We start from the raw sequence: 18,150 nt of genomic DNA, 5'->3' as shown, positions 1-18,150 counted from the left end.
TGTATTACTCATACAGAAAGTAATGTTTCATTTAACCCAATTTGTAAATGCATATATCACGCATTGGTCCTTCTCATGCCCCTCATTTCCTCCTTAACATTTCCTCTCTCCTTCCCCTCAACCTCCTCTTCTCCAATATTCTCCCAAATCCCTTTCATAGAATCTCTCTTGCTGTGGGTGATGGGATGAGAAAGGTTTGCCCAAATTTGCAGTCCAGATGAGAACCACAGACTGATGCTTCAATGCAGATGGGAGCCTGGCTATGGCATATGTGAGATGTGGCTTCAGAGAAGGGAATGATGTTTCCTAAAATGTAGCTGAGGACCCTGGGAAAGTGTCACAAGTGTTATCATTTAATTTAGTGGAACATCACAAGTCATGTGTTTTCTTATCATTGTGTCAGATTTGGGAGAGAACAATATGTACGTATTGAAATTAATTTTGTCTATATCTGTTTTCTTCATAGGAGTACTAAATGTTCTCCCTGAGTATCAGCACAGACTTTTGTTTTCATTTTAATTTGTGTGATTAATTTTTACCAAATTCTACAATATCAAATGCCTACAACCTATAATTGAACAAATGCCTAGAACATATAATTTGACACTTGCCAATTTTACTCAATTTGAGTGACAATTTTGGTGTTTTCTGTTAGTTGTATGGTAATTTGAGGGACTAATACATTTCATTTTATAAAACCTGCACATGCACACAACATACTTTGATTCTTTTCTCTTTCCCCTTAGATTTTTGCCTTTTCCTCTCTCCTTCCTCTCATCCTCTACTTCTCTAATGTTTTTCCCTTTACTAACATGCCAATCCAATCACAGATTTTCTTCCACTTTCTGCTTATGAGACAAAACATGATATTTTACCTTACTAATCTGACTCATTTTATGCAACATGACCTCAAGTTTAATCATATCATATTTTGTTTTGTTTAGTTTGTGTGTCTTTGCACATAAATACACATTCTCTGCCTTCATCCGTTTTCTTATGTGCACCTAAGAAGTTTTCATAGCTAGGAAGACATGTGTTTTGCTAGAATAAAGATAGTTAAAGAGTAAAAATACTTTAGGAATTGTTTAGGAAATGTATCAACTTTTTAAGAAGTAGGGAAAAATGATAGGTCAAAATTTACTCAAAAGATTTACTCTTTGAGGAAACTTCACAGTGATTTTAATAATGAATTTAATCATTTAAAAGAGAAATTATATCTAGTTTTACCTCAAATCCTCAAGAGAATTTATTAGTACTTGTATGTGATCCTCATTCTCATTGGTGAGATGAAATCTCAAGGTAGTTTAGATTTGTAATTCCCAGAATAGTAATGATGTGGAAATTATTTTCATTTAATTTCTTCTCTTTTCATTTCTTCTTTGGAGAAGTAACTATGTACCTCGTTTTCTTTTCTATTGATGCATATGTATTTTATTTTAATTTTGCTTATGTATTCATGTGTATATAGATATATGATCATACTGCTCTGTACTAAGGATTGATCTCAAAGAGTTTCTTCTGTTGTATAGTTCGTGTCTTCATTTGGCATTCTTTTTATTGCAGTGCAATAGCTTTCTGTTTGATATTATCCCATTTGTTGATTATTTCTCCTGTTTATTTTCTAATGGAGTCCTGTTCAGAAAACTTTTACATTTGCTGGCAGAGTGAAACATTTCCTTCTCCTATCTTCTTGTTCAAATAAATTTGGTAATATCCCTGGGTATTTGATACACTTTATGTGGACACTATTTACATTGTGAAAGTTTGGAATCCACTTCTAATTATCTATTTATGAAGGTCCAGTTTTCTGAAAATATTTATCAGACTAGATTTTATTCAATGCATATGGTTGTCTTCTTTTCAGGAAAATGATGGCTGTTAGTATGTCACTTTCTTTCAGTGTCCTGCAGTCTATTGCTTCTGTCTCTGTTTATGCCAATATTGTGTCAATTTTTGTACTTTTATTTTAATACATGGATATTTAATGTTGCACTGATTTTTAGCTTTCCTCAACTTTCTGATGATTGTTTTGCTTAGGCTTGCTTCTGGCTGTGTGTGTGCATGTGTCTTTTGCTGATGAATTGTAGGATTGGTTTTCTCATCTTTCAAAGAACTGTATTTAATATCATCATTGGAATTCACTGAATATACAGATCTGTTTCATAACAAGATCATGAAAACAATATCAATTCTGTAAGCTCCTGAACATGAGAGATGGCATTAGTCACTGTTCCTCTTCCAAAATATTTAAGGCCAATACTTTAGAGAAAGAAGATTTTTGCTGTAATACACAATTTCTGAGGTTGCACCTTATTATTGGCCAACTCCAATGCAGAAAAGCAGAAGAGACTGGCCTGAGAAGCTACACGGGTAGTGGAAGGTGGGGTTCAAAAGAGAAAAAGAGGTGAGAAGAGAGGGTCAGGTGGAGACGAGAGCTTTCCCAGTCATGTCCACATGGCCTCCACATTCCAACCAGGTCCTGTCCCCAAACTCCTATTCAACAAAGAACGTGTCAATGACCTAATCTCATAATGTCTACTTTGATGCTGTTATAACTTCTCTTTTCCATATTCAACTCTCTTTCCATATGTGAATAGTAGGTGACATTTCAGTCTGAGATATAATAGAGGTCTTTCTATCTTATAATATCTGTTTCAATCCCTATATCATGTGGCATAATTCTAAATGTAGAAATAACTTAATGTTTGTTTGAACTTATATTTTGATAGTTTTTGGAAAATATTGTGTGAGAGAGAAAATCCCTGAGTTCACGACAGAACCAGATAAAAGTCTTTGAAAGTATTTCAGCAAAGCTTGACTTCTCCAGAGGGGGGAATAGCTAGGATAGACACTGCCAGGCAGCACACCAGGCAGTCACTCCACATGGCTTTATTTCTTGACTCACTGTTGTCATTTTTTATGCTCTATTAGTGGCAACATTGCCTCACACGTTCACCTGATTTCATAGTACTTAAGGAGTTATAGTGCTGAGCAGAACAGTTGCTGTGACCCAGAGGAATCTTTGTTACAAAGTTTTACTGCAGGTGGACTAGCATATGGCCATGTTGCCCCAAGTTATTCTTGTAAGGATTGGGAAAATAACCATGTGCACATTTTACAAAAAGAGAATTTTGGCATAATAAATTCTTTTTTTTTTTTTGGTACTGGGGATTGAACTCGATTCCTTGTGCTTGCAAGGCAGGCAGTGGAACCACTGAGCTAAATCCCTGGCAAGCATAATAAATTCTTATAAATGGAGTTATTCCAAATATCCCCCTTCATAAAAAAGTTTACTTTTTACACAAAATTTACCCTTCTTTGTGACACACTGTTTTACTTTTCTTCAAACTGAATAAAGAATTATTGACTTTTGGCATCTCGGTCTGAGGTTTATAATACTAGCAGTTTGATTTTGTAGGCAAGCAAGAATGGCTTAATAAGGGCTATCTATATCAGGCTTTGCACATCCCTGTTACCCAGGGAATGATGCAGCATCCAACTAGAGCCACTGCCACAAACACTGTGATAACAGGACTCACGATGGAGGTAGTTATTCCCTTCCATGACATAAAGCATTGATCCGTTCCATTAAAGAAAGGGTCACCTATTCCTGGGTTTGCTACTAACTCATTAGCAAGTGTTGTTACACCCTCCAGCACCTTGATAATAATACCATCTGGAGCTGTATTATTGGAATGAAAGTACAACATTGGCTGCCTGTCACTACACAGGCTCCTCCTTTTTTTCCCAAATCATGTCTAAAGTCAGACTATTTGCCCAGGCCATTTTGCTGCAGGGGCCTAACTGTTCTGCTATTCCTTTAATAGATTCTCTAATACAGTTTACAGTCCTCAGTTAGTTACAGTATTTCTCATTTGGACCATTTTGTGGATGGTGGACCAACAAAGGGTACTGAATCCAGTCCTGCTGCTATTTTATTTCTAGCCTGAAATTCTGTGGGTACTCCCTTAGGGATTGATCTAGGGTCAATATAAACATGAGAATCAGATGATCCCCCTTGTGATAAGTTTTCTCCCTGGTGCAGAATAGATTTGGGGGTGGATTAGGGTTTCTAAGTGTAAGGGGGAAAGGGGTGGCCAATTGCACCAAAGCACAAGTCCCACTCCAGGTGGCCACTAAGTTCTTGAGTAACGGAGCCCCAAATACCACCAGAGCACTGCCTGAGACAGAGCCCGTGCTGCCTGATTGCCCAGATCCTCACAGGGCCTAACTTCAGTAGATCTCCATGCACTACCCTGGAGTTCTCACTGCCCCCACTTTATACATGTGTTGTAATTAGTTTTCCAGGACTTGGGGCTTATGTATATTGTCATCGTATATCTATGATCTCTCATCATTTTCAGCAAAAGTGACAAAATCTGGCAGGAATCACTACCCCTGGCTACCTGGTCTTGAAAGATGATTGTCATGGATTCCACCATGACTGAGGTCTGTCCTATGGGAAATCAGACTACCTGAGCCTCTGGCTGACAGGCTCTGCCTGCACAACAATCATTTTTATACTTGAGATTTTGAAGGAGATAGTTAATCCATTTCTGGGAAATATGTGTTTTCTTGAATAAAGTCTAAATTGCCAAACGGGGTTGAAAGTCTTTAACTTCTACCACCATGACATTAGCAGGGTCATTGGTAGACCATAGATGTGCCATTAAGCTAGTCTGGAGGGTGACAGCCATGGCGGTGGAAGTAGAGTGTGTGTTGGGGGTGTTTTTGCCCAGCTTGAAAGCAAAGGAACTGAGCAGGTCATATCCTGAGCTTTCTGTACCCAATCCATAAGTTCTAATAACTCCAGGTTCTTGATTCATGGTTTGAGGATCATCAGTAAGCAGGAGTAGGAGATTACACTTCAGGGACTGGCAGTGGTAAGAAGCATTTCCTCCTATTATCCGTATTTTTAAAGGCTCGCAGAGAATTTGAAGATGGTAAGTTATCAGTCCAAACCTTATACTGAGTAGTCCACCAGATGTCATCCCTGTCATTACAGAGACCTTTTAAAACACTATAGTTATATCCTTTTTGCTACAAGGGTAGAGATTTTTTCAGCTCCAGACCGCTGCTTTTGGTTGTGCAAGTTTCTACAGGAAGGGACAAAACATGCATGAATTGTGCTATTCTAAGGAGAGGGAACCACAGTTACATTGATAGTGAAGATATGATGGGAAACCTCAGCTAAATATAAAAGTCCCATTATAATACTTGAAAGTGTACCTTGGTATCTGTGGAATTCAGAATTGGCCTCCATTTTCCCTCAGTTTCAGATGAAAGTAACATTTAAACTGTAGTGTAAGGAGTCAAAAATTTATCAGTCTGTGCATGGTGCTGTCAATTGTAAGTAACAGCTGAGAATATCTTTCCCAAGTTGGTTGGAGGTTTTCTTCTCTCCACATCTTGATCAGGGTATAATCAGTAGGGCAGTGGGATGTGGTGTACAGGAAGTTGAGAGGTGAAGTCTGTACAAGCAAACCTTGTGTCTGAGAGAAAGCAGAGTAGGGAGGCTGGGTACATAGTTTCTATGAAATGGGTCTTTTGTTTCAAAATGAGGAAGTCAGTACCCTGGTCTAGGAAGGGAGGCCATAGAGCATCTCACAGGGGGACAGACTAATATCAATTCTTGAAGCAGCTCTGATTCTGAAGAATGCAGTGGGAAGCCACTTTTCCAGGGTAGGCTAGTTTCTAGTATTACAGTAGCTAAATAACTTTTTAGGGATTGATTCATCCTGTGTTCTTTTCCAGAGCATGTAGGATGTCATGGTATATACAATTTTCAGAAGTTTATAGGTCCCTCTGTGTACTCTAAGGATGTTACCAGTAAAATGGCTCCCATTGTCTGAATCTATATTTTCCGTTTGCAGGAATAAGGGAATAATTTTAAAGTGAGAATAAGATGAGGTGGAATACAGGGGCTTCTGATTGGAGGGCTGACTGTTTTGCAGTCTCATCTGCTAGCATGGTTCCCAGGCTTCCACTGAACTCCCTCCCCCTCTGGAGTCCTGGGACCTGTACTACAGCTATGTCTTCAAGCAACATGAAACTTTCTTAAACCTGCATGATCAATTCTGTATAGGGGAGGACTAGTTATTTGCTATTAATCAGGCATCATTCAACCCTGATGTTTCAAACTATGGAGCACACCAAAAGCACATTTGGAGTCAGTATAAACAGTTGTTGACCCTCTCTCTAAGAACTTTGTTTCCCGTTTATAACAGAGTACTGTTATGTCTCTTTCTTTTGAGGAACCACATATGAAAAGCTTTATATGGTAGCAAATGAAGTTTCTCTAAGTTTGGTCAAACCTTGTCTGTTCATCTCTGAGATCCATACATCATGATCCACAGCACTTTTTGTGTTATCCTTGAAGAAGAATTCAGCAGGCTTCAGGAAGCTATGAGAGGAAAGACTGATATCACCTCTCAAAAAAAGGTGTCTTTATGCTTTAATATTCTGGTAGTCAGTTAGCATTCTTCCCCCATTATTGTGAAGAATTGCCTGGACTTGATGTTGTTTTCCAACCATAAAGGCCCCATCAAAGTAAGTTTTTTGTTTTCTTAGTCATCATGGTGACTGTGGTAAAGGACTGGATACACTCTGGCCAACCCCAGGTTAATGAGTCCAGTAACTTGGAAGAGTAAGCCACTGGTTGCCTTTTACCTTCATGTTCCCAAGTTAGGATGCTGAGGGCCCTTCTCTTTTATGATTTGACAAATAGAGTAATGGACTTTTAATCAAGGGCAATGCCAGGACTGGGTCAGTGATGAGAGGTTATTTAAGGTTTTCTACCTGTTGGGTTTTCTTTGAATTCTGAAGATGAAGGCCAGGTTCCTACTGTAATAGAGTAAGATTTAAGCCTTTGTTTTTTCAGGGCATATGAAATTATCCATAGAGAGAAATTCTCAGATAGTCCCTGAAACTCTGTTATATTATAGAGCAGGGTGGAGGCATGTTGATATTCACCTGCACTCACTCAGGACGTAGCTTCCATCTCCCCTCACTAATGAAGTGTCCCAGTCATTCAACTTCATTTTCAAGAATTTGTAATTTAGTTCTAGTTACTGTGACATCCTGCCAAGCTAGGATATTAAGTAGGCTGATAGTGGCATGTGTCACTTCCCCTTTGAGAACCCTGGAAAGCAATACGTCATCCACATATTGAATCAACTTAATCTGGGGAGGGAGAGTGAATTTTTCAAGAAATTGTTCTAAGATTTTTCCAAACAAGGTAGATGTGTCAGTGAATCCCTGTGGGAAGACAGTATACTGATATTTTTATTTCTTCCCCTACAGGGATCCTGAAATTAAAAAGCCAATATGTCTCTACTATCTTCAGCCAAGGGGAAACCCAAAAGGCAGCTTTAATATCTCTAACCCTGAGTCACTTGTGGTGATAGAGAATTGTGCTAAGGAGAGGACAGGGGTTTCAGAGCATAGAATGCCTGTTCTGGATCATCTAGCTTACTGTTCCCTAGTCCTGTGCTAGTTGATAAGAGCTGTCCAGTGTCTTTGTTGTTGTGGTTTGTGCAGTGTTGGAGTTTTAAGACATGACTTGCAAGATTCCAGGAGCCTGTGTTTTATGGGTCCTTCTCTGATGGGGTTGAGTTAAAGACCCCCTTCTAGGGATATTGGGTAGTACTTTCTCCTCACTCATTCTCTCCTGTTCTTTAATTCAGCTGGCATCGGGGAATTGTTTAATCCACTTGGATTCCCATCTATATTAAAGAATTCAGGAAAATGTTGTATTCAGACTGGGGAATCAAGAGTTTAAGGGAGACGTTGGTCTTCTTTTTCATAATATTTAGGCCTGTCTCTAACTTAGACATGAAATCTCTGCCTAGGATATTTGTTCCTGCCTCAGGGACAAAGAGACATTTTCCATGAGCTGTTCAATTTTGAAATTTGACCTATATTGCTTCAAAAATAGAAGCCATAAATCCTTCTCTTTTTAGTCCTCATATTTAAGGGCTCTCTGATTACAGTGTAATCTAGGAGGTTGATCATAAAATGAGATTTGGAGCACTCCAAAGTCTACTAAGAATCGAATAAATCTCCATTTTAGATCCTATATCTGGATTTATCAGAGTCTCTTGGTAGGACTCATCAACATGAAAGATCTCCTGACCCCCCTGTTCTTTGTCATTATCATGTTTATCACTTCCCTTCCCTCTTCCATTCTGTGCAATGTGTTTAAAAGTGTCTCCTTTTCTCACATTTATAAGAGTTGTTTCACCATTTTCCTTTTGAAGTCCTTGGCCCTGGATGCCTTCAGATGGCCTCGCTTCACTTTTGACCTACTGGATTTGCCAGTTCCTTTTCCATTTGTTCTATGGCAGAGAACACTCTCCTGGCTTTTTTTTTAAATCCCACTTTACATATATTTTTGTGCTTCTCCTTTAACTTCACTAGTTACTTATCATTGAAATCCTGAATATACTGAAATTCTTTGAGATATCTGGCCAGCTGTGTGTAACAATGTGGAGCTTTGCCTTGAGTTAGGGGGTCCTCAAGATTTAGTCCAGACCATTTTCTTCTTTGGTATTTTCCTCTGTTATGAAAGTTAGTTCCTCACTATTTTCCCAGGTGGATGTTAAAAGCTCTAGTTCTTGTTCAGGATCAGGGAACTGACTCCCTTATTCCTTTTACAGTCCAGTTTCTGAGGTTTCTCATGTGCTCCCATTGGGTCACATTACTATCCCACCATGGTTCCTGATTAGGAAAGTAAACATCTGCAGCTAGGATGTCAGGGGAAGCCAGAGGTTCTCAGTCCCAAAGGCCTTCTCCACTCTCCTGACCATATTCTCTCACAAGGGAATAGAATTCCTAGTACAGAGAGTACTTAATGCAGGTGTACAATTGTGGGTCCAATCACTGTTGTAATTGTTGAGCCACCATTGGGGATCTTCTGGTATGGGCTTTAGTTCCCCTTTAAAGTCCTTACTTTAGAACTGGATACAGCAGCAGTGAGGAGTCTTACCCCCACATCAGTGAAACCTCCATGAGGTGTAAAATAGCTATGGTTTCTCTTCAACTAGAGAAGGAAAGGGTCAGTTTGAACATCCTTTTCTCCTTGCTCCAGCTCCTCTTTCAGTCCAGGGACAGATGGGTAATGAGACAGGTGGGGCGTGAGGTTGCTGACAGTGGCTCAGATTGTGGTGCAGACAATGAGAGCTGAGTGGCTATGTCATCTAAGGGCTCAAACGGGAAAGGAGAGGGAATGAAGCTGCAAACACTGACTGAGAACTTGGCAGATAGAATGACATGCTACCAGCTGTGTCATCTTTTGGGTGTGAATATGAAGAGGGGGAAGAAAGCAGCTGCTGCTGTGGTGGACTGCTCCACCTCATTTAGAGCTTAATCTGTCCTGCTTGACTTGTCTGCTCTGGTAGGCTTGGCCCCTGGTTATAAGACAGAATTAAGCAGGTTTGGGAGCATCACATTACTTACTCTTTTTCCTCTCCCTTTTCTCAGTTTTTATGGGATACACACTCACTGAGCCCCACATCCAACCTCAGACATAATCAACCTCTTTTCAGGACACACAAGTTTTATCATTAATGTGATCATTCTATCAAATGTTGAGTGACCCAATCTACATTGGACCTTAACCTGAAGAGGATGTGAGTAGGTTCTTGGATCTATTTGAAACCACAGCTTTTCATTTCTGATGTATTTGTATTATTAGTTCTCTCACTGTTGTTTCAGTATGGGACCACTTCCCCCAAGGGACGACTTGGAGGAAATTTACTTTTAGTTTCTTTTTCTTTAAAGTGGTTTAAGTTTGATTATTATACATCCTGCATTTTCTAAGTATAAGATGTTCCCTAGAAGATTAAGCTCCTCAAACCTGGAGATTTTATGCTCTCTAGCCTAAACACCATGTCTGTCTCAAATGACTTTCTTGGGGGAACTGCACATGTATCAGGATTCTCCATTAGTTTTGTGTCTGAGACATGTCTTAATCACACACAACCTGCCCTCAGAATGACTCAACCACCAAGAAATAATTTTTACCCATTCTTGAATTTTTGACCTTGACCTGTGCACAGGGCTGCCTGCTCTGCTGTAGCAGTTTTTTTTTTTTCTGAGCCCTTCCCTGCATTTCTGAGAACTATCCTACCCTGGGGTGCTTGCAGAAATGAGGCACTGAACATCTAGGATCTTGGAATCCACTACAACTAGGCAGGCCACATCTCCTACCAAGGGGAGGGTGCAGGCGCCATTTCCAAGTGCATTGAGGGCTCTATGCTGGTTGCCAAGTTGTGAGACAAAAATTTTCCAGTATGGCTAATGGACTTTGAAACTATCTCAGTAAGGCTTTCCATGTTCAGAAGGGTGTGTTCCTAGGCTACACAAAGCCAGCCATGCCCCAAGCAGTCAAGTAGCCCAACTTTTATTTCTTGATTCACTGTCATCACTGTGCCATGCTCTAAAAGTGGGGGCATGACCTCTCCTTCTATCCCAATTGGCAAGTTGTTAAGAAGTCATTGTTGCTGGGCAGAACAGATGCTGTTACCAAGAAATATTTCTGTTACAGTGTTTTATTGCAAGTATACTGGAGGATGCTGAGACCACCAATCACCTGACCAAGGGTACAGTGGCAGGATGAAAGAAAGACAATACAATAAGTTAATGCATAAATAGAGGGCCCAGGACAGACAAAGCTCTTATCTGCCTAAGACACCTTCTCCTTGAGCTTGGCACTATTTATTGAATACACAGCTTCTAGAAGGAATAAGGGGCAGTGCAGGGAATACTGAAGTAGAGACCACTGACATGAGCAGTCTCCTGGCAACCAGGGAACAAGATACTCTAGTAAGCTCATATCATTGATTAATGGGAATTTTGGTTTTTACCCTGGATTAATTTTGCCCCTCAAAAATAGAGATTCATATAAAATGGATGTATGGTCAATATGCCCTTTAAGAGAAAAGACAACCTTTCACCTCATTTTGTAAAGATTCATTACCTGGGCCAGGTGTGTTTGTGCCCACCAGTAAACCCAGCATACTGGAGGCTGAGGAAGGCTGATTGGGAGGGTTCAGAGCCAGCTTGGGATGCATAGTGATTTCAACGACAGCCTCAGCTTCATTGTAAGAGCGTGTCTTAAAATAACAGAATAATTTTCTGAATTATTTTCAGTTAATTGTTTGTGATTAGAAAAATTAAGATATTTTAATATTTGGATCCTGTTGTTTTGTTTTTGTTTTTGTTTTTGTTTTTGTTTTGGTCCCAGGGATCAAACTCAGCTCCTTGCTTTTGCAGGGCAGGCAGCAGAACCACTGAGCTAAATCCCCAGCCCCTGGATCCTGTTGTTTAGATAAATTGGTTTTTCAATCCAAAAGTTTTCTGTTTTTGATGGGTCTTCTAATGAAAGAATCAAAGCATTTTCACATAGGAATAATCAGACTTCATTTGATATATTACAACTTAAATTATTCCTATTTCTATTACTTTCAGTTACCTAATTACTTTGATAAATATACCACTAAAATACTGAGCAGAAGTTTTGGGGAAAAGCAAGCTTTTTGCTACTGATTATACCATAAATGTTTTTTTTTCCCATTCAGTTTAATTTTCTGAGTTTACTGAAATTAACTGCTATTAATATAGACTTTTGGTCTTCTTTATGGAGTTACTACACATGTTTTGATCATTAAAAGATATTTACTATTGGAAAGGCTTTCTGTGCATCAAATGACATCATTTTGGGATTTTCATTATTGAATCTATTCATGTGGTGAATTATGAATTTTTATTTGTGGAAGTTTGCACCATTCTTGCATACCATGAATGATTGAGTGGCTATGGAATATCTGTGTTCTTGAATTTAGATTCTAAGAAAAAGTAAAAATAATCTTACATGTATATTTCCAAATATATTGCCCTATAATTTTCTATTCTTCAGTTGCTATGTCCTCTGTTGTTAGTTTGATACTAGCTCTAGAAAATGAATGAAGAAGCATTCCTTCCTTTCCCATTTTGTGCAAACCTTTAGCAACATTATTGTCCAAAATTCTGGTGCAATCTGCTAAATTTCAGCAGATATTTCATGTTATTGGTCTTTCTTTGAGGAGAGAGAATTGTCTGATACTTCAAGCTCATTGTTTGTCTTGGATTTGTTTATATTTTCCATATAAGGCAGATCCAGTTTTGGTAGATCACATGTGTTGAGACTTGTATGAATTTTTATCAAGAATTACAGTGTTTTATGTCTGTTTTTAAAATATATCATTGTGATCCTTGGTGTTTCAAAGACTTCAGTTCTAATATTTACTTGTTCATGTAAGCGTGAGTAAATCAGGCTCAAGAATTCTTTATGTATGTCATTGTTTCACAGTCTAACTTTTCTAAATAAATTACATTAAATGATTATTTATTGCTATTTGTATCTCTAATTAATTTCAGCTCAGCAGCTTATTATGTATTTTCTACTTTTGGGATCTGCCTTTTCTTTGTTTTTGTTATTTCAAGGCATTGGACATATACACCTGCAGTGTTTGTTGAGATCCTTGAATGGTTAATCCAGTCAGTTATATCTATGGATTTCTGTTTACAACCTCCTTCAAAATGTCCTGCATTTTGAAATATTTTGTCTCAGTTTCCATTTGATTCCAGGTATATTTAGGTTTCCTCATTATAACTTTTATAATCCACTGATCAATCAATACTTTATATTTCAATCTTCATAAGTTTTTGTAAGATTTTAGAATTGTCTCTTTGGTGAAATTTAATTTTATTACACTGAACTACCTGTCATTTCAAGATCAACATATACTGTGCCTTGGTGCATTTGATCATTTCCATTTTCCTAAAATACTATTAATTCTTTATTTTAAACACCACAGAAAGAAAAGGTGCTCAAAAAATACTAGAAAGGATAAGGACTCAGCTCATTGGAAGAAATGACACACCCACCATCAAGGTAATGGTAAGTTTATATACAATAACACTTATTATCTAAATGAAAGAAGTTTTACTGGGATAAATTAAAAATTGAGCTTAGTCGCCTTACTGAAATTTAGATGAGATTAACCCCCTCTGAGATAGAGGCTCTGAGAATTTGGCACTTAGCTAAATTGAGTTGAGAACCACTTTGTGAACTCAGAAAAAAGTAAAAATATTATAGATGCACTTGCAAATGTATCCAAGATCCAAAATGAAATAAAAATGTCATGGGATTTGATATTACAAATAAAATAATAATTTACATAACTGATAGAAATGTCACATGCCTCTGTAAGGAAAAATAAAAACCCATATCTCTAGATTTCAGTATTTATTTGGGAATTCTCATATGGATAAAATACCATAGAAATATACCTGGGTATATTATGAACAACAAGTGATTTTCTTCCAAAATATAAGCTTTTGTCCAAAAGTCTTTTCAGGGCCAGGGGTTTAGCTCAGTGGTGCCTGGCCTGCCTTGCAAGTGCAAGGTCTTGAGTTTGATCCCTGGAACAAAAAAATCCTCTCAATTTGTGTAAAGGAAGACTTTAATCACTGCTTGGCCTTGACTCCTCACTTCTTAGTTCTCACTGCAAATAAACTTTGCACAAACATACCGTAAGTATAACCTCATAGTCAGTCCTCATACATGGACACAGAAAACAAAATTTCATCATGCCATATTCATATGAATGTCTAATGAGAAATATATTAAAAGCTGGTCACACCTTAGAAAATGTGGTATGATTCACAGTGCAGCGTAGTGATATGATTTTTATCTAATTGAGAAAGTATTTCCTCCAAGTTCTGGTCTCATGAATCATAAGCTATACACACTAGATTACAAATGTTCTTATGAAATTTATGTGGCAAAGGCATTAATCAAACTTTAAAACTTATACTATAGGATTGGAAAAATATTCAGGAAAAAACCTGTGAAAATCATCAGTGTTGCAAAACCTACAACCACGAGTCCCTGCATAGAAGAAACAAAATGACTGAATCTGGAATACATTCAAACAAATGTCATCAAGGTGGTAAAGGCTTTCCAAGTTATGCTGAACTTAGAGGTCACACTAAAACTAACATAGTAGAGAAGCCATATGAAGGTTGCATGTGCAGAAAAACTTTCAGTCCAACTTCTAAGTTTAATCAGCAGGAGAGAAAACAGACACATGAGAAACAGTATGAATGCCAGCAGTGTGGGAAAACTTTTAATCATTCATCTAAACTCAGAAGACATAATCGAACACACACAGGAGAGAAACCATATGAATGCCATCTGTGTGGGAAAGCTTCACTCAATCATGTACCCTTAAACAGCATAAAAGAACACACACAGGAGAGAAACCATATGGATGTCTTCTACGGGGGAAATCCTTCTCTGCACTGTCTAACCTTAAACAGCATAAAGGAACACACACAGGAGAGAAAACATATGAATGTCATCTGTGTGGGAAATCCTTTACTAGAATCTTCCCTTGCCAAGCATAAAAGAACACACACAGGAGAAAAACAATTTGAATATCATCTGTGTGAGAAAGCCTTCTCTGATTCATCTTCCCTTCTAGAGCATAAAAGAACACACACCAGAGAGAAACCTTATGAATGTCATCTGTGTGGGAAAGCCTTTACTAAACCATCTTCCCTTGCCCAGCATAAAAGAACACACACAGGAGAAAAACCATATGAATGTCATCTGTGTGAGAAAGCCTTCTCTGATTCATCTACCCTTCTACAGCATAAAAGAACACACACCAGAGAAAAACCGTATGAATGCCATCTGTGTGGGAAAGCCTTTACTAGATCATCTTCCCTTGCCAAGCATAAAAGAACACACACAGGAGAAAAACCATATGAATGTCATCTGTGTGAGAAAGCCTTCTCTGATTCATCTACCCTTCTACAGCATAAAAGAACACACACTGGAGAGAAACCTTATGAATGTCATCTGTGTGGGAAAGCCTTCACTCAATCATCTTCCCTTGCCCAGCATAAAAGAACACACACAGGAGAAAAACCATACAAATGCCATCTGTGTGGGAAAGCCTTCTCTGATCCATCTACGCTTCTACAACATAAAAGAAGACACACAGGAGAGAAACCATATGAATGTCATCTGTGTGGGAAAGCCTTTACTACATCATCTTCCCTTGCCAAGCATAAAAGAACACACACAGGAGAGAAACCATGTGAATGTCATCTGTGTGAGAAAGCCTTCTCTGATTCATCTACCCTTCTACAGCATAAAAGAACACACACCGGAGAGAAACCATATGAATGTCATCTGTGTTGGAAAGCCTTCACTAAATCATCTGGCCTTGCCCAGCATAAAAGAACACACACAGGAGAAAAACCATATGAATGCCATCTGTGTGGGAAAGCCTTCACTCAATCATGTGCCCTTAAAAAGCACAAAAGAACACACACAGGAGAGAAACCATATAGATGTGATTTGTGTGGGAAAGTTTTCACACAATCAAGTCACTTGAGTCAACATAAGAGAACACACACAGGAGAGAAACCATATGAATGTCATCTCTGTGGGAAAGCCTTCACTCAATCCAGTCACCTTAGTGAACATGAGAGAACACACACTGGAGAAAAACCATATAAATGTCAACTGTGTGAGAAAGCCTTCACTCAATCATGTAGCCTTAGGAAACATGAGAAAACACACTCTAGAGAGAAATCATGAACATTCTCCTGTTTTTGGAAACCCTTCAGTAAATTATGTTACTTAGTCTTCCAGAGAGAACTCACACAAGAGAGAATACATGTGAGTATCCTATGTGTGGGAAAAACTTCAATCAATGCTATAGACTTAATACTCATTAGAGAACACAGTAGACAAACCAATCATGTGTCCTCTAATTAGAAAAGTCTTCATGTATTCATCTAACCTTAGTGGGCATCAGAGAAAACTCACAGCACACAAATCATACTGAGAATATGTCTGGGGAACAGTCATCTACTCGTAATAATGATGAGACAGTTCATATACCAAAGAAAATACATAAATGTCATCTGAGTGGAAAAGCCTTAGGCCAATCTTATACCTGATGGAAAAATCTTACAATGGAGATAAACTCACCATACACATAAGAATCTCACCTGCAGGAAAAAGATTCTCCCATCATTCTGACCTTTGTTGTTGTGACAGACTGCTCACAAAGTACTACAATGAGTGCGTGCAGCACACAGTCTCCCCTGTTGTGCAAAAATATAAATAAAATGAATAAGATATCTGCTTCAGTGTTACCTGCAAAATGTGAAACTGAACAAACACACAACCTCAGTTAATGATATGGAAAATTGTTCAGTGGATGTGCTCCTCAATCAGCATAACTAAGCACTTGGGGAAAGTAATTATATATGTCATGCCATGATGCAACATCTCAGATATTTTTCTGACAAGGCTTCAGATATTTCAGTCTAGAATCTAACATTTATAGAATACTTCAATCATATATATCAGTTTAAGGCCCAGTAGAAAATATGACTGAAAAATTTCTATCTGTAATAAATGTTGCTAAAGTTCCGTTCATAATTTCTCTTTATACGATAGTGGAAAACTTCACTTGCAAGAACTTCTAAATCTCCAGCCATCACTAAGGACCATTATTCTAAGTACAATGCTTAGTTGACACAAGAATATGTGTGACTAGATAACAACTTAATAGCTGATAGGTGGTTAAATAGTTTTGAGGACTATCAAATCATTAACCTGAGGAACTGATTTCTTGCAAAATAATGATCATCTCTTTACTCAAACAGCAGCATGTATGGAAATGTGAGCACACACACTGGACTAGATGCTCCATGTCAAGTATAAAGCAAAGTTCAAAATGAACACTTGCTCACCATCACATGAAGGTTCTCACCAAGAAAAGTTTCCCACTTTATGAGGCACTGGAAGAATATTAGAGAGCTTTTACTTAGGAACTCCATGAAAATATACGTCCAGTCTGAAATACAAAAAAAAAACTACTAGGCAGATATTTCAGAATACTCACATAATTATTTATGAAAAATGTTGCATATTATTATAGGGCAGTGTGATTACATAGAAATATCAAATATGGATGTGTGGGAGAAAGTAATTAACTTTCCAAAACACAAATTCAATACAGCTTCTATGCAGAGTAAAAAACTGTGATTTTAATTATTTCACTAATAAAACATTAGAAAGAAATTTGAGAGTTCTTTTGTAATATTGAATGCAGGTTCAAATGAATGGATTTCAGCCCCCAAACCTTGTCATGGCCATAGATATTGAGGGGCACTTACTAGTCTTAATATTTAGAGAATTTCTTCCACCCAGGTGGCTTCACCACTCCATGGCTTCCTACCAATTTCAGCAGGTCACATACACAGCATGTGATGATATGACAGACAGCTTGACTTTCCTTTCCATTTTCCTCAGGTTACCAAGGCACAAGGTCCAGGGGCAATTACTGAAACTACTGATTGGAGCATTTTTGCTGTCCTGTGACCCTAGATTTTCCTATAAATTCCCTGGGGGGCTAGATGCAGGATCTCTCACTTTTTATCTAAAAATACCTGTGATTTCTCCCAAAAGGTACAGAGTTGAATTAGTTTGTTCAAAGTCACATGCACAAGCATTTTATCATATAAATTGAGCCAATTTTTTGATTATTGATAGTCAATATCTTACAACATATTCTTTGCTACAATAAGAGCAAGCTGCAAATAAATAACTTACAAAACTTGTGAGAGTGAATATTCGGTATAATATTTTGAAAAAATGGAAAATAAGGTCTTTAATGAATCAATTTTGTGTTTTATAAAACTTCATGTTTAGGAGATTTCTGTAACCAATCTTACAACAAATAATTAATATGGAAGCTTTAATTAAATGCATTGTATGCCTCCTATATTTGAAGAATCCTTATTTTCATCACATTTGAATGTACAAATGGGAAAGACAATTTTAAGCCATCTGTGAATGAAAGAATTGAATTTTGTGAAAGGACATCTAGTTATGAAATTTTATAATACAGAAAAGAATTTAAAATATATATGAGTATATATTGGCCAGGATTCTGGTTGAGGCAACAAACAATACAAGAACGGTATGAGAGAATTTCAATTTTTCTAATGATTTCAAATATTTCACATGAAGATCAGCTGGGCTCAAGGAAGAAATCTCAAATCAAATGTGCTCGTTTC

The 18,150-nt window shown here is 37.8% G+C and overlaps 2 protein-coding genes across 2 annotated transcripts in view; both read left to right on the top strand.

Moving 5' to 3' along the window:
- Positions 1–13,097, top strand: part of LOC147826853 (putative zinc finger protein 705G) — a 30,200-nt gene extending 17,103 nt beyond the window's left edge. Inside the window, exons 5-6 of the mRNA XM_087216725.1 lie at positions 12,858–12,940; positions 13,035–13,097. Of these exons, the coding sequence (XP_087072851.1) occupies positions 12,858–12,940; positions 13,035–13,097 (146 nt within the window). The remainder of the gene's footprint in view (positions 1–12,857; positions 12,941–13,034) is intronic.
- A 777-nt stretch (positions 13,098–13,874) lies between these two features.
- On the top strand, positions 13,875–16,468 carry LOC147826852 (uncharacterized). The gene is given in 2 exon segments (XM_087216736.1): positions 13,875–15,469; positions 15,471–16,468. Coding segments are annotated over 2 exon segments (1,749 nt in total). The 5' UTR covers positions 13,875–13,951; the 3' UTR covers positions 15,702–16,468.
- The last annotated feature ends 1,682 nt before the right edge of the window (positions 16,469–18,150 follow it).

The sequence above is a fragment of the Heterocephalus glaber genome, unplaced genomic scaffold, assembly GCF_053883595.1.
Source record: "Heterocephalus glaber isolate CG9 unplaced genomic scaffold, H.glaber_assembly_v1.0 deba00001460, whole genome shotgun sequence".
Classification (NCBI taxonomy): domain Eukaryota; kingdom Metazoa; phylum Chordata; class Mammalia; order Rodentia; family Bathyergidae; genus Heterocephalus; species Heterocephalus glaber.
This window is presented reverse-complemented; position numbering and strand designations above follow the sequence as displayed.